A 13,671-nucleotide genomic window follows, 5' to 3' on the forward strand; every position below is an offset into this window, starting at 1 on the left:
TCAAGTCTAATTTATTTCCATGATTCAAGAATGTATCATTATAGGCTATTTAATGACCATACAGCAATTGATAAAATGAAGGAGAAAATATTGGACACTTTCTTTTCTAAGAATACAGAAAAGCATTTGACAAAATTTACCATCCATTGGTGATAAGATTACTAATAAGTATGAAAAATACATACCCCAGTGTAGTAAAGCCGTATACTTCAAGCCCACAGCTACGTACTCTTCAGTAATGAGTGTGGTTTTTCATCTAGGATCAGGAACTAACCAAGGCTGCCTTTCCTATCTACTGGGTTAATACTGAATATTATTTATTTATTTATTTATTAAAGATTTCTGCCTCCTCCCCGCCACCGCCTCCAGGAAATTTATAGACATTCTGATTAATGTCAATGTGATATTCGTATCCTGGGTTCATGAACCATTGTACATAATTTTTAAAGTATTGCTTTTAAAGAAAACATAAAACTAGGGTAATAGCTATGAATAAGTTGCTATAATAAGTGAGGAGTTTGCACAAAACTCAGTACGGCATCCATAACCTATGCTGAATAAATCTGATAATATTAGCACTAAAAATAATGATGATAATAACAGAACTATATTTTTGTTTAGAAAGGTGCTTTAGAAAAGTATAAATCTATACTCATAACTAACATCTGAAATATTTAAATTATTTAACGTTATTTAAACATTACTTAAATGAACAGAGAGTTGAGCTTTAATATTGTCTGTAATAGAAAATTCTTTTCAGTGATAGAATGGCAATTAATAATAAATTAATCAGCAAGCTTTTATAACATTATTTATAATGTAGTTATAGCCACATATCAAGATGATATCTGATGGAACTCGTGTGTCTGGAGTATTGCAAGACTGATGAGGCTAGGGGTATGCACAGGCCAGGAAACGAGGTTCCAGGGAGGCCTTCCATCTCCACCATGCTACCCAGCCAGTCTCATTCTTATCAGGTTAATGTAATTACAAACATGCTCATTAATGCCATAGATTTTATAAGACCAGGAATTTGGAAAGCAAAAGACAGGGTATAGGCTCTGCATGCCTTTGTGCAAAGGACAGATCTTTTAAGAAACGGAAGTGTTACTCAAAAGTCAAGTTTAGGATGGTGTGAGTCCACCATTAATGGAGGTGGTAAAGATATCTGTAAACTACTTTCTTCTAGACTTTGAGACCTTAGTGGGCAAGAAGCCAGTTTTGAGGCAACAATGTGAAACTACTTAAAATTAAGTATTTTGAAGCTAGCATGTATTTCTACCACGTTCATTTTGATTTTGCTCCGTTAGAAACTTTAAGTCAGATGTTTAGAATCATTACAGTTCGATGACCGGCTAGCACTGTACAGATAAGGGATGAAAGAAAAAGCGAAGGGTAGGGGAGAGACAGAACAATGCTATGGCAGGAAGGTTAGGGAGTGTGGGGACTTCCAATTCTGAAGAAGGCAAACAAGCATATAGTTTGTCAATAAATGCAGGCTCTGGTTGACATTCAGTTCTCAGCACTTCAAGAAAATTGGGGTTAAACCATACTCTAGAGTCGAAGGGAGTAACTTCAATTTGAGAGGATGGTCAAATAGGACAGTGTGGCAGAAGGCTATTCAATTCAGGTTCTTCCTGCAGACATACTCAAAACAAAATAAGCCTTTATCCGTGTATTAAGATGGAAAATGAGTGAAGAAATACCTTTTTCACAGCAGATGACTGTTCTGGATGACTTCTGAGATCTTTTATCTTCACTGTTAGGATATTAAACCTAGAGAGGGGAACAGGGAATACACACACACACACACACACACACACACACACACACTCCTCTGTCAGTTAAATTTTGGATTGTCGGTATTTTTACAGTTATCTTAAGTTTTAAATAATACTCTGTAATGTTTATATAAGATTTAGTGTGGTCTCTTCTCTACTCTGCAGATCACTCGCCTTAAGATAGACAGGAACCCATTTGCCAAAGGCTTTCGAGACTCCGGGAGGAACAGGCAAGTGCTAGTATAATCTCCTGGTTGTTTTAGTAAATATATATAAAGTTTTAGTGTGATTTTTTTTCTGTTATGAACTTTTAAAAGTTAACTTAATAAACATAGTGTTGGAATCCCTTGTGCTGAGAAGTTAAGTTGGTAAACATTGTGTCCTGGAGGTAACTTAGGTATAGAGTGTAGTCATATGGCTGCCCTAAGGTGAGCTTTAATGTGTGAGGCTGGGGTGAAGATGCTAGCTCTTGGCATGTAGATTGCATGTTATTTCTGGAGAGGCCATGCAGCAGCCGACCCAATGGCCCCTGTATCTTCATACTCCAAGAAATTGTTCTTTCTGCCTGTTTTGGTTTAGAATGTTCTTAGTGATGACACACTGTCTGCTGATTCTGTGTGATGTGATCAGAGTGTGATACTCTCTTATTAACTCAGATTTTCAGCTGGAATATGAAATCATTTCACATTTCCAAAAGACCCAAACTTCTTCAGTTTTCAAATTTGTCTTGGCCCTACTGACAGCCACATACTTGTTATTTTTTTCTGTGTTGTGTTTTACGGTGTTAGCACTAAGTGGGCCAGCAACAACAATTAACTCCACTCTATCATTTTTATCAAAGAATAGGTCACCCAGGCTGTTTGCTGCAAGTTTCTAAATTTATCGATATGAGTCTATTCCAGTAAAGTTCAGTGTTACATTTTCTAAAATAATTGCTGGTCATAGAGGGTGATAATAGAGGAACAGTCTCTAAATGCCCGTTCAGGTAAGGCTTTGATGTGCATATGATAAATACATTTTTATAATAAGAAACATTTGAACTCTATTACTTCACTCCCCAAATTATTCTGATGTGTTTTGAAACTGGCATTAACTGGGTTTGTCTACACGAACTGAAAACCCTCAGTTATCAAGAAGCAATTTCACTTGAAACTTTAGAAGGAAAGCCATCGGGTAATATTTTAGGTTTCCAGTGTTTTCAGCTGATTAGGCCATCGAGATAGGTGACAGACAGGACTCAAAATGTGCCAAAGAGACTGGGTGTCATCCTCGTTTACAGTGCTGTTAGTTACCTAAGCCACACACAACTGAAGTACTAAAAGGCACCTAAGATTCAATGGGACTAGAATGTCCTTCCAGTTAGTGTTAGGAGGATCAACAAGACTGGCCAATAGGAGAGAGTCCTTTGAAGTGCTTCACTCTGTGAGAAGGGTTGCAGGAGTTAACCAATTTATCTCGCCCTGAAATTGCTTAATGTCTTTTTGGAAATGTTTCACTGTGGTGAAAAGTTGTGCCTGGTGGTTGTTATATTATGCTTCTAGTTATTTTGCTTTTCAGGGATGTTTTCGAAGATTGAGTGAAAGACCAATAACTTAGTAGCTCTAAACGGATGGGTGCCGTGGTAGAAGGGAACTGTGAAGTGAACCTTTTTCTGCCTTGGAAAATGTTTGGGTGAACCCTCCTTGTGAACATCAGAACAACACTTCAGAGTTGTGCATTGACTTTGTCACCAGAAAAACTATATATTAAAACTCTATAGGAGGACCACACTTAAGTACCAGAAGCCATGCCCAAGTTGTTGATTAGTCTGGGAAAGATGGCGCGGCTGCTGACACTGGAGAGAGGGTCACTATGAGGCAATGGCTTATGAAGTCTTAAAATATATTTTGGACAAAAAGTAACAAGTGACATTTCTATAAGAAGCTGGATGATGGGACTGGAGAGATGACTAAGTGGTTAAGAGCACTGGCTGCTCTTCTAGTGGTCCTGAGTTTAATTCCCAGCAACCACATGGTGACTCACAACCATCCGTAATGGTATCTGGTGCCCTCTTCTGGCCTGCAGGAATACATGCAGGCAGAGTACTGCATACATAATAAATAAATTAATTTTAAAAAAGCTAGATTATGGGTTCATAAGATAAAATTTGAGGAGGAATTTTAGATAAGCCGGTGTAATGAAAAGATTTGGTAACTTCAATTGTGCCATTAAAAATCCTCAGTCTAATTGGTGAAAATAAACCATGGAGCCTGTTGTTCAGTTTGGAGGCCACGGGCTCGGTTTGACATGGGTTCCCTTCACTTCTGGCTGTTTGGAACTACGTAGGCTTGTCATCAAATGGTGCTTTGCATTATTTCTTTTGATTCTAATAAAACCTGTAATATTTTAAATCAACACACAGAAATAATGAATTATGTTTTAAACACTCTGAATTTTGTTAAATTCAAAATTCTTATTTTGCTCCAAGTGATGGTCTTGCTACAGGTGAAGTGAGTTGTGTTTGTATAGAGCTGTGGTTCTCAGCTTGTTGGTTGAGACCCCTTTGAGGGTCAAATGAGCCTTTTGCAGAGTTTGCCTAAGACCACAGAAAAACACAGATGTTTACATTACAGTTCATAACAGTAGCAAAATTACAGTTATGAAGTAGCAATGAAAATAGTTATGGTTGTGGGGACACCACAACCTGAGGACCTGTGTGCTCAAGGTGCAGCTTCAGGGAGGCTGAGAAGAACAGCGTTAGAACTTTCTGGTTAAATAAAGGTGGAAATAAAGTATTCACCTTTTCTCATGGAATACTGCTCCATGTTTAAAAAAACTGACCTTAGCAGTGTGAAAACAAAATCCGCCAATTTAAAATATTTCAAAGTTATGTGTTATTTTTCTTAAAAAATTAAAAAGAACACGTGTTCCAAGAGAGGCTTCATTGAAAGTATAGTGTCTCTGAGGGCATAGAGGGACATAATATTTTTTTCAAATATTAATAGAGGAAAGTCTATGAAAAATATCCACAATATTCCTTTATTTTCTCTGGTTCTGCTGTGCAGGTTTACTGTTTTTTAAAACAAACTTTGATTTTTATTTCCCTCGTATATGAAATAAACACGTTGATTAGGACACAAAATAAACACAGGCGTAGGATTGCTTCGGCTTTATAAACACCATTCTGTTTAATTAAAAAGTGTTCTTCTCTGGCTGCCTGTGGCACTGCGGCCTGTTTTACGGGAATCAGTAGCCTCAGCCCTTGCAGCCCTCCTTGCAGGCCTTTGCTCCGAGGGGGAATTTATTTGCTGAGAATAGCTCCATTCGGCAGTTGGGCCTCAGGTTTGACCCTATAAAAGTTTTTACTCAGGAAGGTACAAAAATTTCTTCTCTTAAATACTTCAGGAAAAGCATAACCATTTTACTAAATAAACTCAGCCATTTGATAGCATAAATGAGGGCCCTGGTAAATGTGGAGGCTGTTCAAAGGCACCTTGTATAAATTATCGCCTTGGCTACTCTCCTGCAGGAGAGACCTTTCATCTTCTCTTTAACTAGATGGGAAAAGTCTCCATTACTGGAGAAAATGAAGGCTTTTTAACAAAAGTCCAGATTCAACTAATAAATATTTTATAACTGTTTCCTGCAAAATCTCTGAAATCCTCGGTGGAATGGGCAGTGTGAAGTAGCAGCCTCGGGCAACGTATCAATAGCTCCCAATCAGAATGCTTGTAGTAGGGGTGTCCCCTCCAAGTTGTCACTTTAGGCGTAAATATTTGCTCTGCTCAGTAACTTCTCCCTATGAATTTGATTTGTGGATTTGAAACATAAGTCAGTTAACATTGCTAAAATAAATAAAGCAGCAAAACACATCTATTGAGTCTACAAACTGCTGGTTTTAGTAAAAGTGTTTCATAATTATATTGGTATTTTCACTATCCAAAACTACCTTTATTAAAATTAACCTGCCTGAGAATAAAAAGTAGATAGTTTGTTTTTAAAATAAAGGTGTGAACTAATAATCTTTAACAAAAAGTGCTTTTCTCTTGAAAACAGTCAAGACTTAGTATTGGTTTAAGCTAAATACAGAGAGACCGTCAAAGCAATACTCAACACTCATTAGACCAGAATTAAATAAAACCTACAGATAGCACAGTATTGAGACAGACAAGGGCCACAAACTTTATAGAAAAAAAATTAGTTTACCATAAAGAAAATGTTATTGTGTAGTATGACCTCAGGTATTTGACTTGTAGTTTGGCCACAGGTATGGTATCTGATTTACAAAAAGTAGAGTAAAATAAAAGCCATTTAGAATGAAATGAGTTATAGGTGGATATAATAGTGCTTTGGAGCTTTATAGCTCAATCTTCTCTGGAAACTGAAATCCAGGGAGGACAAATGAGTTAGGGTGACTTGGAGTCACTGGTTCTTCTGATCCCAGGCTAGCACACACACACACACATATATGTACCCCACACAGTTCTGTCTGTGACACAGTGATTATATCAGAGGTCAGACTCCTCTCTTCCCACCCACAGAGCCCGGGAGAAACAGCTGGGGGTGTTTTCCCTGTGGCAGACTGTGGTAGCCTCTGTATGGGCTGGTGATGGCTTCTCTGAGACTGAAGAAATTAGGAAGGTCCCCATGCGAGTCACGGCAACAGGAGGTGTAAAACCTTGAAGGATGGCAATGGGATATGTTTTCCTTGCGTAAATCGTTGCTGCTCTTGGAGGAGCTTCCATTGTGTTGGAGAGGTCACACGCTGGCAGGAGGTTTTCTCTGCCTTAGTTCTTTGTTCATGGTTTGTGGGTGCAGGGTGGCAGCAGCTGAGTTGAAAATAGTAAGAAATGTTAACAGTCACGAGAAATTTCCAGGTAGAACCTTACCCAGAAGAAGGTTTTTCTGTTTCTGTAGTGCTGAGGATGAACCCAGGTCTTTGTGTGTCCTAGGTACACTGGCTAGTTTGTAGGCATCAGAGAGGAAGGAGCCTCAGCTGAGGAAATGCCTCCATGAGACCCAGATCTAAGGCATTTTCTCCACTAGTGATCAGTGGGGGAGGGCCCAGCCCACGATGTGTGGTGTCATCCCTGGGCTGGTCTTGGGTTCTATAAGAAAGCAGGCTGAGCAAGCCAGGGGAAGCAAGCAGTAAGCAGCACTCCTCCATGGCCTCTGCATCAGCTCCTGTCTTATTGCTGCCTTGTTTTAGTTCTTGTCGTGACTTCCTTGAGTGACGAAGAGCAATGTTGAAGTGTAAGCCAAATAAGCCCTTCCCTTCCCACCTTGCTTTTGGTCATGGTGTTTTGTTACAGCAATAGGAACCCTGACTAAGACTCTAGATTTGTGATAAAGTACCGACATATAACCCTGGCCCTGACTGTGTTATCTTTCTAACAAACTGCTCAGGGTTGAAGTGTTTGAAGATGACTAGTGAAGTCCCAGGCTGTCTTGAGAATGGCTAATTGAAGGGAAAGGCTCAACCCCAGATGCCAGGCTGTATTCTTTAGCCTCCACATATAAGAGGGAAGGAAGACTGAGTCACTATGGTAGGAAGTTATGTTTGCATTTAGAGGAGTTGCTTTTGTTTTAAAATATACAGATGAGATACAAATAGTCTGCCACCAAGTTTGTCACTTTACACATCACTAAGTGTGTATGTGAGGCTGATTAATAACTTACAGTGTTGCTACTAACTCTGTATAGAAATAGGGAGCTTTGGAGAGCCCTTTCCACCCTTTTGCACGCTGTGCAAAGCTGAGTGGGAGGTCAGTGCTGCCCCCTCCTGGCCTCCTGGTTGGTAGTGGAGATTGTTGCCCCAGAGCAGAAGTTGGTTTTCTTTGATTGGTTCTTCCTCCGAGCTAGCTCCTGAGGTACCAAATGATAGCAGAAATGCAGAAATGTCTCTTAGAAAAGAGAACTTGACATAAAGATGTTTTTGTAACTATCTCCTTCATTGTCAGAGGGCAGACTCCTTTGACAGGAAGAAAAGCCCCTACAGAGCCTTGGTCTCAGAGTAGCCAGGATGGACTCAGATCCTCAAGTCCATGTGCTAGCTTTAGGGTCCTGAGAAGTTTGGCAGGCATCTTGGTAGGTTTCCATTTTCTTCCCTACATCCCTGTGTGATGATGGAAGTCACAAAATAATCTGACACCAGTTCAGAATTATGAATAATAAAAGGGTTGTTTATTTAAGGGAAAAACGTACAGATCACAGTCCTAGATAACAGTCCTCTGTGCTAATAATTGGCACAGAGCCTAGCAGCTGAAAGCGGGAGCTGGAAGCAAGAGAGAGGGTACACGCTTTACTACTGCCTTTAGAGTATCAGACCACACCCAAGTGGGCTGGTATCTTAAAGGCTATTGGCTGAAGGAGTGGAATGTGCTCTACAGCACCTGTGTGAAGCATCTCCTTCTGCCTGTGGCAGTCTCCTAACCTGCCACTGAGTGTATAATGCGTATGGCATTGCCAATACCATTTGGTGTTTATTCAAATACAGATTTGAATAAACTACTAGTGGAAACCCCAACCTTTCCTAACTAGACTCCATTTGTCCTGACCTTTCCATGTAGAATGGGATTGGAAGCCCTGGTGGAGTCTTACGCTTTCTGGAGACCATCACTACGGACTCTCACCTTTGAAGACATCCCTGGGATTCCAAAGCAAGGTAATTCAGTTTCCCGGGTCCTGCAAGCAGACCTGAGAAAAGGTGAGGCGTAAGAGGTGCACACTTTGATATTTATACCCACAACGTTGACTCTATCACCAACATCCTCCTACTCCAGGACCGATCTCTTTTCTCCATGACAGGAGACAGGCCAGGAAAGATGGCTGTCCTTTGAGGTTAAATAATGCATGGTTTAGCTGTTTATTTCATAATGCTTGCATCTTCCTGACATCTCTCATGGAGACGTGTGATGCTGGGCTCCAAAGTCAGGCGTGCTCTACAAGAGGTGCCCATGCCGATTCCTCTTATTCATCTATTGTCTTTCAGCAGGGTTTTCTTATTGGGTCTGTGGTGAGATTTGGCACACTGGATCAGACCATTTTGAGCTCATTTCTTACAAGCCCGGAACTTCTATCTCCTTAGAGAGGGTGACATCTTCACTCTGGTCTGCTCAGGAGATTACTGAGTCTCAGGTCACCCATGTAGGCAGATTTTACCAGGATCCTGCCAGTTCCCAGCGAGAATTTCATATACTCCGGTTTAGATTATTATCATTGGTTGTTTTGGGCTTTTAGATTATTTAAAGAAGCAGATGAAATACCGTTGTTAGAATAATGAAGGTTTTACAGCTTAACCAGCCCTTTGGAATTTTCCATTCTTAAGTTATGTCAAGTTTGTAAGTATCAGTCTGCCAGCAAATGCAGAGAAGGGAGTTGGAGAGCAGTAGAAGGGAGTTGCTGGTGATTGGTTGTGAGATTAAACCACCCTCTCTGAGTGTCACAGTCCTGTTTATTTCTTAGACCTTTGGTTTGTGTTGCATGTGATTTGCCAACCTGGTTTCTAGCTGGAGTTGAGATTTCGAGGGTCAGAATGATGGCCCAGCGAGACCTGAGTGGTACAGGTGTCGATGCACACAAGCCTCAGTGGGAAGCTACAGAGGTCCATGAGGCGTGGCACCCTGACCAGGCTGTGCTTTCCTCTGTGAGGAAGTGTATTGAGCCTGAAAAGACTGTGGGGAGGAAGGAAATAACACAGGTCGAAAAGAGCAGTTTGTTATACTGTCGAGGCAAGAGGCAAAATGAGATGAAATTTGATTTTATAAAATTTCTGGTAAGTTTGGCATTTGTAATATTTGTTTTGGCAAATAAGAAAATGTCAAGAAAGCAAATTGAGATAGAACATGAAAATTCTATGTGATCGTGTCTTACTGTTTTCTGTTGTTGCCAAACATTTTGTGTTCATCATTACCTAGAAAGATATTAGTCCTAAAATAGTCTTCCAAAATTTCATCACATTTAATCAATTAACTAATTTATTATTATTATTATATTTATGTGTGTGCACGCATGCGCTTGCATCTGCGATAGCACATGTGTGGAGATCAGAGGACAAATTTTGGGAGTTCATTTTCTCCTTCCACCTTGTGGATCCCAGGAACTGAACTTAGGTTGTTGGGCTTTGTTGCAATTATTATTACTACCCTTGGAGCCATCTTACCAGATCTCGGCTTAAAAATAGTGAGAAAATAGGCCAGGCGGTGGTGGTGCATGCCCCAGCACTCAGGAAGCAGAGGCAGGTGGACCTCTGTGAATTCAAGGCCAGCCTGATCTACAAGAGCTAGTTCCAGGACAGCTAGGACTGTTACACAGAGAAACCCTGTCTCAGAAAAAAAAAATTGAGAAAATGATTGTTACTCAATATGAGTTCAATGAAGTGAATTCATTGAAAGCTAAACCCCTTTTAACCTTTGTAATTCCCACCCTTGAAACAAACCTTATATATTCCATTCACTTACCAAAATTTAAAGAAAAAGTTGGAGTCATTCTTTACATTGCAACTTCTATTATAGGAAACACAAGTTCCTCCACTCTACTGCAAGGTACTGGGAATGGTGTTCCTGCCACACACCCTCACCTGCTGTCTGGCTCCTCTTGTTCCTCTCCTGCCTTCCATCTGGGGCCGAACGCCAGCCAGCTGTGTAGTCTGGCTCCCGCTGACTATTCTGCCTGTGCCCGTTCAGGCCTCACCCTCAACCGATACAGCACGTCCTTGGCAGAGACCTACACCAGGCTTACCAACCAGAGCAGCGAGACTTTCGCCCCACCCAGGACTCCTTCCTATGTGGGTGTGAGCAGTAGCCCATCCATGAACATGTCCATGGGTGGCAGCGATGGGGACACCTTCAGCTGCCCACAGACCAGCCTGTCCATGCAGATCTCGGGGATGTCCCCTCAACTCCAGTACATCATGCCGTCACCATCCAGCAATGCCTTTGCGGCTAACCAGACCCACCAGGGGTCCTACAACACTTTCCGGTTACACAGTCCCTGTGCCTTGTACGGATACAACTTCTCCACATCCCCTAAACTGGCTGCCAGTCCGGAGAAAATTGTTTCTTCCCAAGGAAGTTTCTTGGGGTCCTCACCAAGTGGGACCATGACTGATCGGCAGATGTTACCCCCTGTGGAAGGCGTGCACCTGCTTAGCAGTGGGGGCCAGCAGAGTTTCTTTGACTCCAGGACCCTAGGAAGCTTAACTCTGTCGTCTTCTCAAGTGTCTGCACATATGGTGTGACGAAGCCTTTAAGTAAAACTGCATTTGAATCGAATGGATCTTCCTTATTCTTGAAAAAGGCAATATGGAAAAAAATGTGCAGATAGTAGAAAATGAAGGCTCTCTGAGGATTTGTACTTTCTCCTGGCAAGACTGTAATTAACTATGCATATATGTATGCTGTATATTCATAGCATGTAGTATTCTGAAGGCTTCTCGCTGCCGTGTTTATCCAATGTCAAAGAATATTGACTACATGCACTGTGTTTATCCAGCGTGAGCAGACTCTAAAAGCGAAACGGTACACTTGAAAGGTGGTAATGATACTAACCAAAGACTTCTCTATTGCTCCTGTGCAAAGTGATGGGGTTCATCCCAGCAGTTCCACACATTCCTAACCAAAGATTTGCAGCTTCAGTGTCAGAAGAGTGCTCTGAGCAGTTCGTATCCAGGTGTTGGTAGCATTATGATCTCTATTTCTGGACACGATGTGAGACCCTCCAGTGCAAAAGCCAGTTAATTCGTAGTGCGTTTCTGTGGTATCTGTAACAATAAAGGCTTAGCTTCTCATCCCTGCTTATTCTTGTTTACCGTCCACCTTGGGTCTAAAGAGCCATGGCTCGGCTGGTGTTTATTTCCTGAAGGAAGGTGGGGCAGACACTTGTGGCTTTTCACTTTTCATTGGACAGAAAATGTTACCAGCAAAAACTGCATCTCTACTATTTTAAAATGGTTCCCCCATTTCATTTAGTTTATCAAGAAGGCCATTAAAAATGTCCTGTAAACAATCTGAAACTTTATTTGTCAAGCAGGGAAGGGGTTGGATTGTGTGGTATGAGAAATTGCAAAAAGAGAAAGTCAGTCCAGCTCAGATTCTTTTGTCCCAACGAGTAATGCTTATTTATTGATTTTTAATTAGAAGAATACTGCCATCCACCCCCCGAGGACTTGGTGTCGCTTGGTTTTTAGATTTAGGGTCATTTGTCCATCTTTGAGCTGCCTTGACCCCTGGTCTGTGAGTAAGGAAGAGGCATTTATGCTACTTATTTATGTCTCATAACTCCAACAAATTGAACAGTTCCCTCTCCCTAGCCTTATCTCCCTGTCTGACTCTTTTCCAAAACAGATAGGTCCTGGCTTTATGGTGCTAATGCTACAAGGAATTTCAGAGGGTTATCTCCAGCAATCTGTCTTGTGTTGTAGTCAAAGGCCAAAGGCCATTACTAGAAAGGCCTCCTAGGAGGACCAAGGAGGAAGACACTCATTATGATAAGTGAGCTCTAAAACTTTTAACCTCAACAGCATTTTAGCTTTGGAAGTGAAGAAATGAAAACACGATTGACTTCTTAAAGTGCCTGAAATGAGCATGACTTGAATTTTTTAAAAAAAAAAGGAACTTTGATAGTAGTTAGGGATATGAGCAGAAAAAGTGAGGCATGTGGGATGAGGCCCAGCTCCTCTGCTGAGGACCCACAGCTTCCCTTCTGATTAGCCATAGGCTTCCTCTAATCGGTCCCTAATTTGCATGGGGAAGGAAACTACCCCAGTTTACCTCTTTACTGAACAGGATCATTGTTGGATATTTAGGGGAATGTTATGTTTAGACAGAACGCATTGGATTTGTCTCTGTTTATAGATACTGACAGATTTTCCCATGGATTCTATAAGAACGTCATCAGATTAATAACAATTTGAAAATCTAACATTAGCATAAAGGGACATGAAATATGTGACAGGTTTTATGTATGGTTTTATTAACTTGACAGAGATTTGGGAAAAAGACTTTGAGAGTGAGTTCAATCTTTGTGCTCAAGGAGATAGTTTTCCATCTTGAGAAAACACTAAGTAGAACATTTCCCTTTTTTGCTGTTGGTAATTTGAGATGACACCACGATGTGGGTAGACTTTTTTTTTTAGTCGTTTTGGTAAAATTTGCAATATTGTTCAAATGCTGTTTTAGGTTTTGCAGTAAATAATAATCACCACTTCTCTCCAAGGACTAACCTTTTATTGTTGTATTAATGACATGCGTACATTGAAAATTATAACTATCTATCTGTATTTTATTAAGAAGTACTTAAGAAATTATATTAAAGTGCATTATTAAACCTTTCATGGTTCTGGAGGGTAATCATTTGAATTGCTTGTAAATATTTTTTCTGAGCATAAAGACATCCATGTGTGTTCTAGACACAAACTCTGTAGCTCTCAACTACACAGCAGGGAGGACTGGGTCTGACGTTCATTTTTCAGGTGTTCAATATAATTTCTTGGGGTGGTGACCATGTCATTGAAGGTGAAGGCCCTGACAGATGTTGAACGCATGACTGTTTGGATGCATTTTTCAGGTCCAGAGAGAAAGGCACGGATGCAGGAATGATCTGCTTGAGCCGCTAGTCAGTGATGACAGATTATGTCTAGGCCTCTTGACTGGAAAACATTCCAGGGCTCATGGAGATGGGAAGAGGGTGTTGTTATCAAGACCAGTCACATTCTGAAAATTAATACCTGCTTCCATACAAGCCCCCTCCCAGAGGTCAACAGCTTTTCACAAGTGGGGCACACTGTGGCTGACCCCTGATTTCAGGAATGCAGGGGGTCAGGAGACCTTCATGCCTCCCAGAGGAGGCACAGTGTGGCCTCTAGAAGGAAGGGCTTACTCTTTATTTCAGTTCATGAAATTGTGAGAGATAA

General features: G+C 40.9%; 1 protein-coding gene across 1 annotated transcript in view; it reads left to right on the forward strand.

The window, feature by feature from the left end:
- The window catches only part of Tbx18 (T-box transcription factor 18), a 28,091-nt gene extending 15,001 nt beyond the window's left edge, over positions 1-13,090 (forward strand). The window contains exons 6-8 of the mRNA XM_041679674.1: positions 1,947-2,011; positions 8,330-8,424; positions 10,274-13,090. Of these exons, the coding sequence (XP_041535608.1) occupies positions 1,947-2,011; positions 8,330-8,424; positions 10,274-10,998 (885 nt within the window). The 3' untranslated portion in view covers positions 10,999-13,090. The remainder of the gene's footprint in view (positions 1-1,946; positions 2,012-8,329; positions 8,425-10,273) is intronic.
- The last annotated feature ends 581 nt before the right edge of the window (positions 13,091-13,671 follow it).

This window comes from Microtus oregoni, unplaced genomic scaffold, assembly GCF_018167655.1.
Source record: "Microtus oregoni isolate MIOR12 unplaced genomic scaffold, Mior012 000032F_ref0000030, whole genome shotgun sequence".
In the NCBI taxonomy this organism is placed as follows: Eukaryota; Metazoa; Chordata; class Mammalia; order Rodentia; family Cricetidae; genus Microtus; species Microtus oregoni.